The following is a 13894-nucleotide window of genomic DNA, read 5'->3' as shown; positions in this document are numbered from 1 at the left end:
CTACCATCCTCCACATTTATTCAAAGAAAGAGATCAAATCAGAGGACACACAGCAGGAGACAACAGAGAACAGTCATGTAGTTCCCCCTAAGACATGCGGCCATATAAGGGCCGGACCACAGGATTGTGTCTTGGCAATCGTACCTGTACAGATCAAGGCCAACAAAGGCAGCAAGATACTAACCACGTATGCGTTCTTAGATCCCGGCAGCACTGCCACTTTCTGCTCTGAGCGACTCATGAGGGAGCTAAAGGTCAGAGGAAAAAGTGCCAAATTTCTCTTGAAAACAATGAACCAAGAAAGGTTTGTTGACAGTCACATTATCTCAGGACTGGAGATAGCAGCACTCAATAGTAACACCTACTTTAAATTACCTGATGTGTACACACGGTGCAAGATGCCTGTGACCCGTGATAACATTCCACGGCAGGAAGAGTTAAGTGCCTGGTCTCATCTCAACTCTGTTGAAATTCCTGTCATTGATGCTGATGTGGAACTGCTAATCGGAACCAATGTTCCTAAGGTAATGGAACCGTGGGAGGTGGTAAACAGCAGTGGTGAAGGACCGTATGCCATCAAAACCCTACTGGGCTGGGTTATCAATGGACCATTGAGAGGAGGCAGTGATATTGACAGCAGCTGTCATACCATTACTGCTAACTGAATATCCATTGCTCACATAGAAGAACTGCTGGTGAAACAATACAACCACGATTTCAATGAAAAATCAACAGATGAAAAGCCAGAAATGTCCAGAGAAGATCTTAAATTCATGGATATTATGAACAGCTCAGCTGAACTTAATAATGGACATTATTGCTTGAGATTACCTTTCAGAAATGATGATGTTGTCATGCCCAATAATCGCCACATTGCTGAGCAGAGGGTCCGCTGTCTGAAAAGGAAAATGGAGAAAGATGTTACATTCAAAGAAGAATACACTCAGTTTCTCAGTGATGTCATAATTAAAGGTTACGCAGAGAGAGTGCCAGAACACCAGCTGGAAGGAAAAGCAGGCAAGGTCTGGTACATCCCACATCATGGCGTGCACCATCCAAAAAAGGGAACCCTGAGAGTGGTGTTTGATTGCGGTGCAAGTTTTAAAGGCACTTCTCTCAACAGTCAGTTACTGCAGGGGCCGGACTTGACAAATTCTCTGTTTGGAGTCCTCACAAGGTTTCGTCAAGAACCTATTGCAGTGATGGCGGATGTACAGGCAATGTATCACCAAGTCAACGTTGCAAAACAGGACATAGACTTCCTCCGCTTCCTCTGGTGGCCAAATGGAGCTCTGGCACAACGTCTCACTGAGCACAGAATGACAGTTCATCTGTTTGGCGCAATATCATCACCTAGCTGTGCTAGCTTTGCTTTAAGAAAGGTCGCTGAGGACAACAAGGCAGCATTTCCAGCATATGTCATTGATACCATCAAGCACAACTTTTATGTGGACGACTGCTTGAAGTCCTTGTCTTCAGAAGCTGAAGCCACAGCATTGGTGAGAGACCTGACAGCTGTATGTTGTTTGGGAGGCTTTCAGCTGGTAAAATGGATCAGCAATAACAGATCAGTGTTTGAAACCATTGACGTGGAAAAACGGGCAGACTTTTTTTTTCAAGAATAAGAGACTGGCTCACTAACATTGTGGAGTCCACTTCCATCAGCAGTGACGACCCAGAGGTTAAAGGGGAGGCCATAGTAAACACTGTGATCATCAAAGATGCACCAAAAGCAACAACTTAGCTAATAACCTACTCTTCTTCATGGAAAAGGTTAAAGACCTCAGTAGCTTGGTTTCTCCAGCTGAGAAAGGTGTTGCAGTTGTTGAGTCAGAAGAGGAAGGAAATAGAAGCTTCTGTGTCGAGCAAAGAATAAAGTTGAGCCATGAGAGCATTCAGAGCCACACTGGGTGGTCAAACCTTGTCTCTCGAAGATACTTCTGCAGCTGAGAGTGCCATCATTCAGTATTGCCAACTAGAAAGGTTCAGTGGCGAAATAGCTGCACTGAAAATTGGACACATTTACAAACTCGACCCAGTGCTGGAAAATGGGCTTTTGAGAGTGGGAGGACGGCTCAGCAAAGCAGCTATGCCAGATGACATGAAACATCCAGTCATTCTTGCTAAAGATCAGCACATCTCCACTCTCATCATACGTCACATTCATGAACAGCTGGGACATTGTGGAAGAAATCACCTGCTTTCCAGACTTCGCCAACGTTATTGGATCACTAATGCAAATTCTGCTGTCAGAAGGCTCCTTTCTTCTTGTGTCATGTGCAGACGCTACAGGGGAAAGCTGGGTGAACAAAAGATGGCAGATTTGCCAAAAGAGAGACTTCAACCTGACCTCCCACCATTCACAAATGTGGGTGTTGATTATTTTGGCCCTTTTGAGGTGAAGGCAGGCCGCAGCCTCATCAAACGCTACGGCGTCATATTCACTTGTATGGCCAGTAGGGCTGTGCATTTGGAAATGGCATATTCTTTGGACACCAGTTCTTGCATCAATGCACTGCGCAGATTCATTTCCAGAAGAGGCCAAGTCTTACATCTCAGGTCAGATAACGGAACCAACTTTGTGGGGGCAGAACGTGAACTGAGAGAAGCTCTGTCTGCACTGAACCACAAGAAAATTCAAGGTGCATTACTTCAGTCTGGAGTGAAATGGAGCTTCAACACTCCTGCTGCATCAAATCATGGAGGAGCATGGGAAAGAATCATTCGGATGATCCGAAAGGTACTGAACTCTGTACTTCAGCAGCAACACACAGACGATGAAGGATTGCAAACTCTTCTGTGCGAGGCGGAAGCCATATTGAATGATCGTCCCCTCACAAAAATCTCAGATGATCCTAATGACTTGGAACCCTTGACTCCAAATCACATCCTTTTGTTGAAAGGCAAACCCGCTCTACCACCTGGCCTTTTTAAGAAAAGCGACCTTTACTCCAGACGACGCTGGAGGCAAGTTCAATTCCTTGCAGATCTCTTCTGGCACAGATGGATTCGGGAGTACCTACCTCTGTTACAGGAGCGACAACAGTGGATAAAGGACAAGAGAAGCTTTGTTGCAGGAGATATCGTTCTCGTGGCGGACTCGACTGCTCCTCGCGGATTCTGGCTGTTAGGGAGGATACTGCAGACCTTTCCTGGCACAGGAGGGCTCGTACGGTCTGTCAAAGTTCAGACCAAGTACAGCATATTGGAGTGACTGATTACGAAGATCTGTCTTCTGCTGGAAGCTGATTAAATAAAATGTATTATTGTAATTGGCTTCAGTTGTTCTATTGCGTTGAATTGTTATGTGATTATACAGTAACAATTAGGGGCCGGTGTGTTGTAGCCAATTTGGATCTGTGTGTGTGTGTGTATGAATGAATGTGGGTGTGTCAGTGGTGAGGCACTATGGTTGCTATGGGTTACCTGCACACCTGTGGGCATGGGTGGTTAATCAGTCACACAAAGGTTAGATGAGGGAGACACAGCAGAGGAGTGGCAGGGAATCAGGATCAGGGAAGCCACACAGTTTTTCAACCGTGTGTGTGTGTGATAGCTGAATGAGTTTTGTATCACCGTCTTAGTATTTTTGTATGAGCTCGTTTTAAGTCTGTTGGCACCCGGTGTTTTTTAAAGATCTAAAGTTAATAAAGTGTCAAACTCATTCCCATGGAGGACTTCATTTTTTACACACCACGAGTTGGAAATGACTTCAGATTCCCTCATGTGGCCTTTTTTGTAGTTAGATTGCCACTACACTCAGTATAGGGGAGAGTTTTAAAAGAAGGCCTAAAGTTTAAGGTGCTTACCAGTCATCAAGAATTTAACTACATACACTGTCAAGTTGCATGATAGGAACCAGTGCTTTTGGATCTTGAGCCATACAAGACTTAAAGTCAGGACATCTTGACCAATGCTGCTGTTGTTTTGACTATTTCTTTTATCTGTCTCTTGTGAGCCACCCAACTTCTTTGTAAGTTAACTACTAAATCAGTGGAGTAGCCCTTTAATAGAGATGGGCAGATGATACCAAAGCTCCACTCACTCTTCTGAAATGCACTGTTTCAAACTTGTGTCTGATGAAGAATATCATGTGACTGATGGGCAGGTGCCATCCCCGTCTTTAGTAAAATGACCACAATGCTTCCCCCACATTAACCTGCCTTCACCCTCAGTATCAGGAGCTCACTGTGCTGTATTTATAAATCCATGGAGTTGTCAACAATAACATCTACATTTAATGCAGCAGCTTCAAGAGTATTAGTTTTAATAAAAACATGAAGACTTTTATTGCACACAAGACTGAAACTATTCAAATCAGTGAGCTTTAGCTCAATTGTGAATGGGCAGCTACAAGGTTTGAATCTTTTTTCTGCACAGCCCCAAAGCTCCAGAAGATGTCATCCACCCATCCCTACCCTTTAAATTGGAAATACTAAACTCCTGATAGTGAGAAGTGTTTATGACAACAATGCTATTTACTAGCATTGTTGTCATAAACGATATAATGATCTCTCCATTTATACTCATACAATACTCCATTTTCATCTTATCAGTACCACACATCTACAGGTGATAGAAGGCGTCATACACCAGCAGTGTGATAGCTGATGGATCATTTAGTAATGGCAGTGTTACTGCAGCAGAGTGAATATGCTCAAGCTGTTGTTTGTTGTGCAAAGATTTATTGTAGATCTCTAAATCAGCTGCAGAACACATGGTGAGGCAGCAATTGTGAATGTCTTTGAAACCATGGATCCATGGGAAGGGAAGTGCAGAGGCTCAGGCTATCTGCTTGCACATGTGATCACAAAAATAATCTGCAACAGCCTCTTTTTAAAGTCTTTCATAAAAACATCTGTGTCCATGATTGAAGGCTCGTCTGTTAGGCAGTTCTTTGCTGGTGTTCCTTAGGGTCGGCGAGGAGCGGAGGGGTCACTGCGGGGGGAGCGGGATGCCCCGGGGATCAGTGACCTGCCCCTCCTGCAGGTTCTTCACCAGCTGGGCCAGCCAGCGCTTGGTGGTGGTGTCGTCCTTCAGGACCTGGGCGAAGGTGGTGTCTTTGAGCTGGTCAGGGAGGCACTGCCGCAGAGCTTCTCTGGCTCTACACAGACACAGGGACACACTGTTAATCGCACTAATACATATAAATACATATATGTGTTTTAACATTACCATCATTACCATCACATCATTCGAGGTGGGCGATATATCATATACTGTAAAATGAGTTAAATCTGGTCTATTATACCATCATGGGCAATGTTATAGATCAATGAACATGATCAATATCAGACTTCCATGATTTTTGCATTAATGTTATGATGAACTTCTTAGGTATATAGTTATTTATAAACCCTTCCTTTATCACATCACAGTATGACTTTATCTACAGTCTATTTTGCCTGCCCCGAGTCATCACTGTCTTTACTAATCGAGAGTTGACTTTTCTGTGGAGATCTAAATAGTAGCCCTTTTCACACAGAGACTCCGCATTATCTCCGCAGTACAGGTTCGCCATTTCTCCACCGTCGTTTGTTCAAACCAAACCAAGCAGCTCCGGCGTAAAGCTGCACCAGTGTGTCAATTCATACAGCACGCCAGCGCTGCGGATCCAAAAGAGGCTTGACGGTACACGTCATGATGACGTCTGTGTGTTTTTTTCAACGTGTTTCCCCCGGTGTCCTCCTGTTAATCTAAACATGTACCCGCTGACTGTTTATAATCACATGGATGCAATAATGTGTTGTGATTTGAGATCCTGACCCACCAAACATCCTGGAAAGTGTCAAAGTTACCTTTTTCGCTCTAAATTACATAATTACATAATCACCATCAGTAAACAGGACGCTGTCTGACTCTCTCACACTCGGGGAGGGAGGCTGTTTTCTGGGGGAAAGTTCACTGAAGTCTCGGTCGGGGGGGCTGACCATCGTGGTGATTTTTTTCATGACAGTAACTACAACAACACAATAGTGAAGGAGACAAAGACATGGTGAGTTAATTTTTTTTTGCCGGGGACAGACGCTGTTTTTCTGGCAGAAATGTGACGAAGAGTCAGTAGGACAGACAGGAGGACAGACAGGATGAATGACAGGATGACAGACACTTCTCCACGTATAACTGCAGATTTTCTTTCCTCATGTAAGTTGCCAAAGACACTACCAGTTACTACGTTACTGTTTGGTCTTGTAACATTGCTTTGTGTGTCATTTCTCTTTTATTTAATGAGTGAAGGATCTGTTTAGCTGTCAGACTGAACTTCATCAGATCGACACACCCCCACTGTGCGCCTCCGGCTTTTCTATTCACACAGACGCCGGCTCGCCTCTGCTGCGGCTCTGATACTACCTACGGAGGCGGATCAGAGCTGCAGCGAAACTGTCCCCCTCTTTACATCTGAAATTTTCACACAGACGACGATACGGAGAATCAGCGCATGATTCCCGCACTGGAAGGGCAGTGTGAATGGGGCTACTGTTTCCTCTCTGATAGGACAACAACATGCACCAACATGCACACCTGCACAGGTGCTTTTCATTACTCCAATGTCATGAAGTAGTTGGTGATGCTGGTGGTGACTGATGATGCGGCTCTCTTTTTCTGTCATGTTTACTTTGGGACAGCTTCCTGTTGTCTCTGTATTTTTAATTCAAATTCAGTTTGTCAACAAACTTTAAAAAAGATGGTGATGCTGTACACTGTCTAACACCCTTACAGGTGCAATAAAACAGAAGGGTGAGAGCTGTCAGTGGAGTACAGAGCTATGGGTGGAGTATAGCATATAATATTATCAATCACCACTTTCTGCTGCATATTATACAAATACGTGGTTAATTTAACAGTTTCAACTATGAATATGTTTTTATTATCTAGTAATGTGATACATTAATTTGACTTTTTCACTTCATCTTTATCCTGACATGTTGAATCTTCCTAGTAAGTACTCAATTAAACTGGACATATACTACTTTGCTTCAACTTCTCATTCTGAAGTGAATACTAATGTCACAGTGTAATGGCTGTAGAAAAATGACACTGCGTAATCTGCGTATAGATTAGTTCACTATAAACCTCACTTTCACTGTGATATTCAGTCTGCACACCGGACTGGATTTTTCTGGCAAAAATGAAGGTCACATTATGGCACAAAGGAAGCACATCTACCGTTGTGCAACCAAAACAAGAAGAGGCATTGTTTTCCCTGGTCACTATCCCCAGGTAACAGCGAAACAACTGGAATAACTGTGGAAACTCTACACTGCAAGAGAAAAAGAACCCCACTGATGGAGGAGGCAAAGACGGTGAAGAAGGAGAGTGATAGAAACCAAGGTAAAACAAGAGTAAACGGACGGGCATTCACTGGATGAAGAGCACTCCAGTGTGTACCAAACATAGATGAAAATTAAGCTACAAAAATAAGATTCACATTGTAATAAACCTGAACATGAGAAACCTCATCTCTTTTTTTCTTTTCCCCACACAAGATTTTATTCCATTTTTCTTTATGAAGCTCCTTTTAGCTGTTCTGACGGCCATCTTGGTTTAACTGTCTGAGAGATTTGTAGCACTATGTCGGACAAAACGCTATCTGGTGTCCTACTGTAAGGTTGCATGTTTTGTCGTTGATTCCCCTTCATTCTGTTGTAACAGTTCCAGTCACATCAGTGATACAGTAAGTGTTATCAGTGATAAATGTACCTGGAGTTGTCTGACAGACGGAGGTAACAGCGTACTACATGCTTCAGTAGGCGGGCTGACGGCTCTTTGGAGAGCTGCAGGACCATTTTTCCCTGAAACAGAGAAAAAGACTGTGAGGCCAAAAAGAAAAAACTGATCACATATGTATAACATGTTAATAATTAACTTACAAGAATCATAGCAACATGGGAGAACCGCTCATAAGTCTGACAAATGTATGCCAGCCCTGTGTCATCCAGGAGGATCTTCTGTAGGATGAAGGTTGCAACCTAAAACACAATTAGACCACATGTTGTAGGAGACCATATCTGACTCTGCTTTTTATCAATTAATATAGTGTGTTGATGTAATATAGGCAGGGTTTTTTTTACACTGTCTTCCAATGGTCACCAGGACTGAACGTCTACACTCGTACCACTGGACGTGTTGGTCAGAATAAAGTCATGTCAGAATACCGTTTTAGAGAGTTCGCTGCCAGACTCCATGATGCGAAGGCACAGGGGAATGATCTCTGTGGTCAACAGGAAATTGATGACTTCTTGCTCATCCGTTTTCACCAAAGCACCTAGACAGTGTTGACACAAGGAGCTAATAAGATTAAACCATTTCAAGATACAGATACATTAACTTTAATTTCTACAAATTGAGCACTTTGACAAATAAATACAAGGACAATGTTACATTTGTGATCTGCAGTGCTGACAACTGCAACTTTCTGAAAAGCAACTAGCGACAAGTTTAATGACTAATTCAGACTGTCAGGAAAAAGGTGAAAATGATATTGACATAGATTCAATTATAATTAATTCCCATGCATGCTGCTCAGAGTGAGCAGAGAGAGAGCAGTCCACAGCTCCTCTGTACACAGTGACAGGAGGTGCAGGACTCAGAGATCAGTTGGTTGTGACACTATCACTCTGAAACTTTCTCTGTATTGGAGCTTGTTAAAAGTTAATTTAAGCTTCTCTCTCACTCTGGATTTGTTTGTTTGTCTGTGTTTGTTTGTTTTTTGATGTGGTTTGCTCTTCCTGTATTATCACTGTCTTCTTTATGTACGAACTGTTTTTATTTGCTTTGTGTTCTTGGGTGACTTGAAAGGCACTTTTACATAAAATGTGTTATTATTATGATTACTATTATTATGTTCTATAGCTTAAATGATAGCTTAGTAAATTGTTTTGTTTTGTTTTTTTTTTTGGGGGGGGGGGGGGTTAAGAGCTGGTAACATTGACTGTGCAGTAATCAGAGTTTGGGATGGTGTTTCCACAAAGAGGATTACACCAAAAAAATGAGGTCTAGTTCTACGACAGCACTTGCCACAGGCTGCAGTAAAAAGACTGAACGGGCTGAGCTAATTAAAAATGTGATTTTCTTATTGTTACTTGACTGTGGAGCTGAGCCTCACAGTGCACAATGATGTATGAGCAGAGTTGTCACAGGAGGAGGACATTTCTCTACACTCACCATAAATATGAGTTTAACATCTGGATGTACAGCTGGCTTTGTGACATCACAACTAGTATGGAGCAAATCATGGTCTAACACACTTGGACAATGGGCCTTTTGGTAAAGCAGACATCACTTATGAATGTCTTAAAATGTGTGCGGAGGGCTTTTGAACAAAAGCTTCTCTGTCAAACTTCAGTTCACCACAGAGATCCTTCAGCCTCCAGACAAACTACTACTAACCTCCAGCTGCTGACACACGAGACGAGAAACACTCGTCACATCAGCTGAGAATAAGGAAATGTGGCTCCAACATGGTGAAGTATACGTTTAGTTTTTCAGGGTGTTTATTTAACAAATTCCGAAAACAACGTGAGGAGTGAAAGTGAGAAGAATGTATGATTAGCAGGCAGTGAGTTAAACTGTATTATTGAGTTGCATTACAAGTAGGCCTGTCACGATAACAAATTTTGCTGGACGATAAATTGTCCTAGAAATTATTGCGATAAACGATAATATTGTCGCTTTGAGACCATTTTTCAACTAATATAATGATAATGGCATAATAATGCAAGTACACCCTTTCAAAGATCAATAAACCTTTATTTCTAAAGAATATTTAAAATTGGAATGTGAAAAAGACATTTTAAATATCCAAAATAAATAAAGATGGAGGCTGTGGCCAAAGCAATTGAGCCATGGCCAGCCACGGTTCCTTACTGCAGCAACAATGTTAGCACCATTGTCTGTAGTGATGCGGAGGCGTGACGGTCCACGTGATGATGATGACGTATGTGTTTTTTTTCAAGGTGTTTCCCCGGTGTCCTCCTGTTAATCTAAACATGTACCAGCTGTCTGTTTATAATCATATGGATGCTGTTATAATGTGTTGTAATTGAAATCCTGACCCACCAAACATCCTGGAAAGTGACAAAGTTACGTTTTTCTATCATTTACATAATTACATAATCGCCATCAGTAAACTGGACGCTGTCTGACTATTTCACTCTCGGGGTTCACTAAGTTCACTGAGTCTTGTCGGGAGGGCTGACCGTCACCATGACAACAGTAACTGACCGTCGCGCGACAAACACTTGGTGAGTTAAAGTTTTTTGCCGGGGACAGACGCTGTTTTTCGGGCAGAAATGTGACGAAGAGTCGGTCAGACCGACAGGCTGACAGACACTTCTCCACGAATAACTGCGGTATTTTTTTCCTCACATAAGTTGCCAAAGACACGACCAGTTACTACGTTCCTGTTGTTTGGTCCTGTAACGTTGCTTTGTGGGACATTTATTTTTATTTTGTTGAGTGAAGGATCTGTAGAGTTATCAGACACCAACACCATCAGATCGACACGCCCTCGCTCCGTGCCGCCGGCTCGGTTCGCCTCTGATACTACCTCTGGAGGCGCAGCGAAATTTCACCCCTCACCGCATCTGAAACTTTCACACAAAGGTGGATGCGGAGAATTGGCGCAGTATCCCCGCATGCAAACGGCTGCGTGAATGGGGCTAGTGACTGACAAGAGGGTTCTAGTGAGAGACACGAGGAAAACAAACAAGCATGCAAATGGAAATTATCGAGGCCGGCAAAATTATCGAGCTCATTTTAATTTATCGTATGATTAATTGATTTATTGATTATCGTGACAGGCCTAATTACAAGTGTGATGAAGTACTGACTTATTAAACTTTTTTTACTTTGGTTATGATTTCGAGCATGTATAATTTTCCTACAGTGACTAATTTCAAATGTCACTATAATATTTTACAATACTTCAATGCTATTTATCTCATCAGTGTTGTACACACCACCACAGTGTAATCATACATTATCAACAGATTAACGCCATTAAACTTGTGTTGTATATGCAAAAATACATTATACAACAAGGCTAGGGGAAGAAAAGTTGGTGATGAAATCCTGACATCAGATTTCTTACCTATGACTCCTAAGCTGGTGAGGCGGAGGTACTCGAATGGCCGTGTTTTGCTCACTGTGTGTAAGAACGGGTAGAGGAAGAGTGGGATGTGTGCTGCCAGGAAAGCTGACCTGAGAAGAACAAAACTCACTGCTGTCATATTTGTTTTGAATGACTGGTTTACTTCAGTGCTGAGCATTTTATGACCATCTCATTTTCAAGTTCTGCCCTGCAACACCATCATTATTTACCATGTACTGTTTCATCACTGACGTTAACACTGTCTGCGCATGATTAACAGAAGGGACACATGCAGACTTCAGTTACCTTGTCTCTGGATGGGAGGCCACACACTGGAGCAGTGCGAGGGCGTTACATACTCTGTTGGACTGGTGTGCTGTCAGGGTGGGGGGGTTGATTGATGGGTAGATGTTGACAATTTCCTACCAAAGACAAGGATCAAATTACAGATAAAATATGAACTGCCAGATAAAACCAGTTAATTTAGGATAATATTGCATTAACACCACTCTGTGACTCCACCATGTTACCTGTGGAAAACACTGCCCTGACTCACCTGCAGCAGGGCTGCTATGGTGCCACAGGAGTGCCACAGCATGGGGGCCAGGTCCGGTACAGACTCCCTCTTCTTGCTGAGCTCCAGGAGGGCATTCTCCCTGGTCTCTGGACTGGACAGCTCATTGATCCACTGGTAGATCTTTTCTCTGTCCACTTGTGCCAGTGCTGTGGTTACAGCCTGAAAGCAATGGAGAAAATGTAGCACCATCACAGCCTGTTCTCTCTTTACCACAGACAGTGCCCCATTTATTAACTGTCAGTGATGCAGCCTGGCTCTTATCAGCATCCGTCGTAGTTTTACTTGATTAGTCTACCGACAAACTCACATTGAGGTTGGTAAGTGATAACTTAATAAATGTGGGATGAATTTCAGTGCATTAGGTGCATGCCCAATTAATGAGTGGTGTAAAAGATGTTCTTTTACAGCATATTTTAAAGACTGACAAGTGCGTCCGAACGGAAAAAAGCTGGGCTTTATTGAATTGACGGATTTTCGGCTTGGAATCGGAGAACATTTATGAATGGTGGCTATGGACAAATCAATTGAAGTCAGCTTATTTCTTCTTGTTGTTATTACGAAACTAGTCTTGCTTGCTGGACTGATTTCAGCTCTGTAATTCTATTCTATTTCAGCTATGTATCTGGCCAGAAAGACTACATTTCTGTCTTATCAATATCGTTAAACTAGCATAAGATAGCCAGGCTAACATGTAGCTCAGCTCACGCTAGCAAGCTAATTTTGAATGTTAGTAGCAGTGACGGATCTACTTACCGCTCCTGTAGCCAACATTCTGTGCAGCGAGTGGATTTAATCCAGCGAGGCCTTTAAAAACCTGTACACAGGTTTATACGTGTTTTTACACAGAGCTGGAACAGAATAATTCTGCTGAAACACAGATATTAGGCTACATTGGCTTCAATGGTGCTAGCTACAACCAGAACATTTCCGGTGTAGCCTACTACTTTCAAATTAAAAGCGCGATAAATGTAAACATTTCTGTAAGAGTATGTATTATATTTTAATGTTTTGTTTTGACAGCAAATCAAATTTAAATTTTCAGTCGTAGTTAGATCCTACTCTACAGCCTGGTGGTTTTCCGTCCTGAACAGTTATTTCAGGCTGCAGCGCCTGCAGAGTGAAACACTGTGGTGGACATATCTTCACAATTTCCTAATTAACCATCTCACTGTAATTCAAGCAACTATAGGCCAGACATGTGTCAGGCGAGTCACAAGTCATCAAACATACTGAAGATGCAGTCTGACCTGCAGTATCTGGCCTTAACAAAACGAAAAGACAAGGTTTAATAATGACATTATTGGCTAGTTTATCTAACCTGTTCAATAAGTATGACAATGAACTGAATATTACTGACATTCAGTGAAAGAAATCTGATCAAACTAAAACAAATAACATGACGGACCAATGACTAAAAACAACTAAAAAGCTAAACTGAAACATGACAAGAACACAGACAAGTCATATGAGCCATCATGTCTCAAGTCAATTCAAGATCAAGTCTTAAACAAGTCAAGTCTCAGTTCATTTATTTTCTGTCAAGTTACGTTGCAAGTCATCAAAATAGCGATTTGAGTTGACTTGAGTCCAAGTTACAATGAATCGAGTTCTCTGACTTGGGCTACAGAGTGCATTCAACACAAAATGAATCCCATTAATACAGTTAGTGAGGGGAACATTTTATTACAACCAATTGAATACATACACAGAGGAAACTGAAATTACAGTTATTTACTTGTGCATGCTTGAATGTGGATTTTTTTTTATCACACTGTGTTCTCTGTGTATCTATAAATACAGTATACACAGATACATTATCTGTCTTACAATTTGGCTTCACATTCAGCACCAATGTTTGTTGACGAAAACTAACAGAACAAAAGGAAAATCGATCAGTTCTGGTGTGCGGAGGTGTGACATCTGATGATTCCTGATGAGGTGCCTTTGGAGATAGGAGAGAGAGAGAGAGAGAGATTGTTGTTACATTATTAAGAATAAATAAGATAGTCGTCGTAGATATGTAGATATGATAGTCCTCCACACAGACATGATAAATGATCAGTAAAAGACTATCCATAGTAAATAAAAATGGAATAAATCACATAAAGGTGTACAGGGTAGAATAAAGTGGGGGTAAATAGACTGATGCCTATAGCTCCATGTAATCAGACATTTGCACATTTTTAGTTTAACTTAAGTCACCTATTTTAGATGACCTATTACTG

At 42.0% G+C, this 13894-nt stretch overlaps 1 protein-coding gene across 1 annotated transcript; it reads right to left on the bottom strand.

The window, feature by feature from the left end:
- Positions 1–4665: 4665 nt before the first annotated feature.
- Positions 4666–12604, bottom strand: cnot9 (CCR4-NOT transcription complex subunit 9). Its single transcript, XM_073495389.1, has 8 exons — positions 12423–12604; positions 11649–11828; positions 11399–11514; positions 11093–11202; positions 8157–8266; positions 7872–7970; positions 7702–7793; positions 4666–5104 (listed from the first exon to the last, which is right to left on the bottom strand). The coding sequence occupies exons 1-8, from the start codon at positions 12438–12440 to the stop codon at positions 4936–4938; spliced, it is 894 nt and encodes a 297-aa protein (XP_073351490.1). The 5' UTR covers positions 12441–12604; the 3' UTR covers positions 4666–4935.
- Positions 12605–13894: the final 1290 nt, after the last annotated feature.

The sequence above is a fragment of the Pagrus major genome, chromosome 24, assembly GCF_040436345.1.
Source record: "Pagrus major chromosome 24, Pma_NU_1.0".
Taxonomy (NCBI): domain Eukaryota; kingdom Metazoa; phylum Chordata; class Actinopteri; order Spariformes; family Sparidae; genus Pagrus; species Pagrus major.
This window is presented reverse-complemented; position numbering and strand designations above follow the sequence as displayed.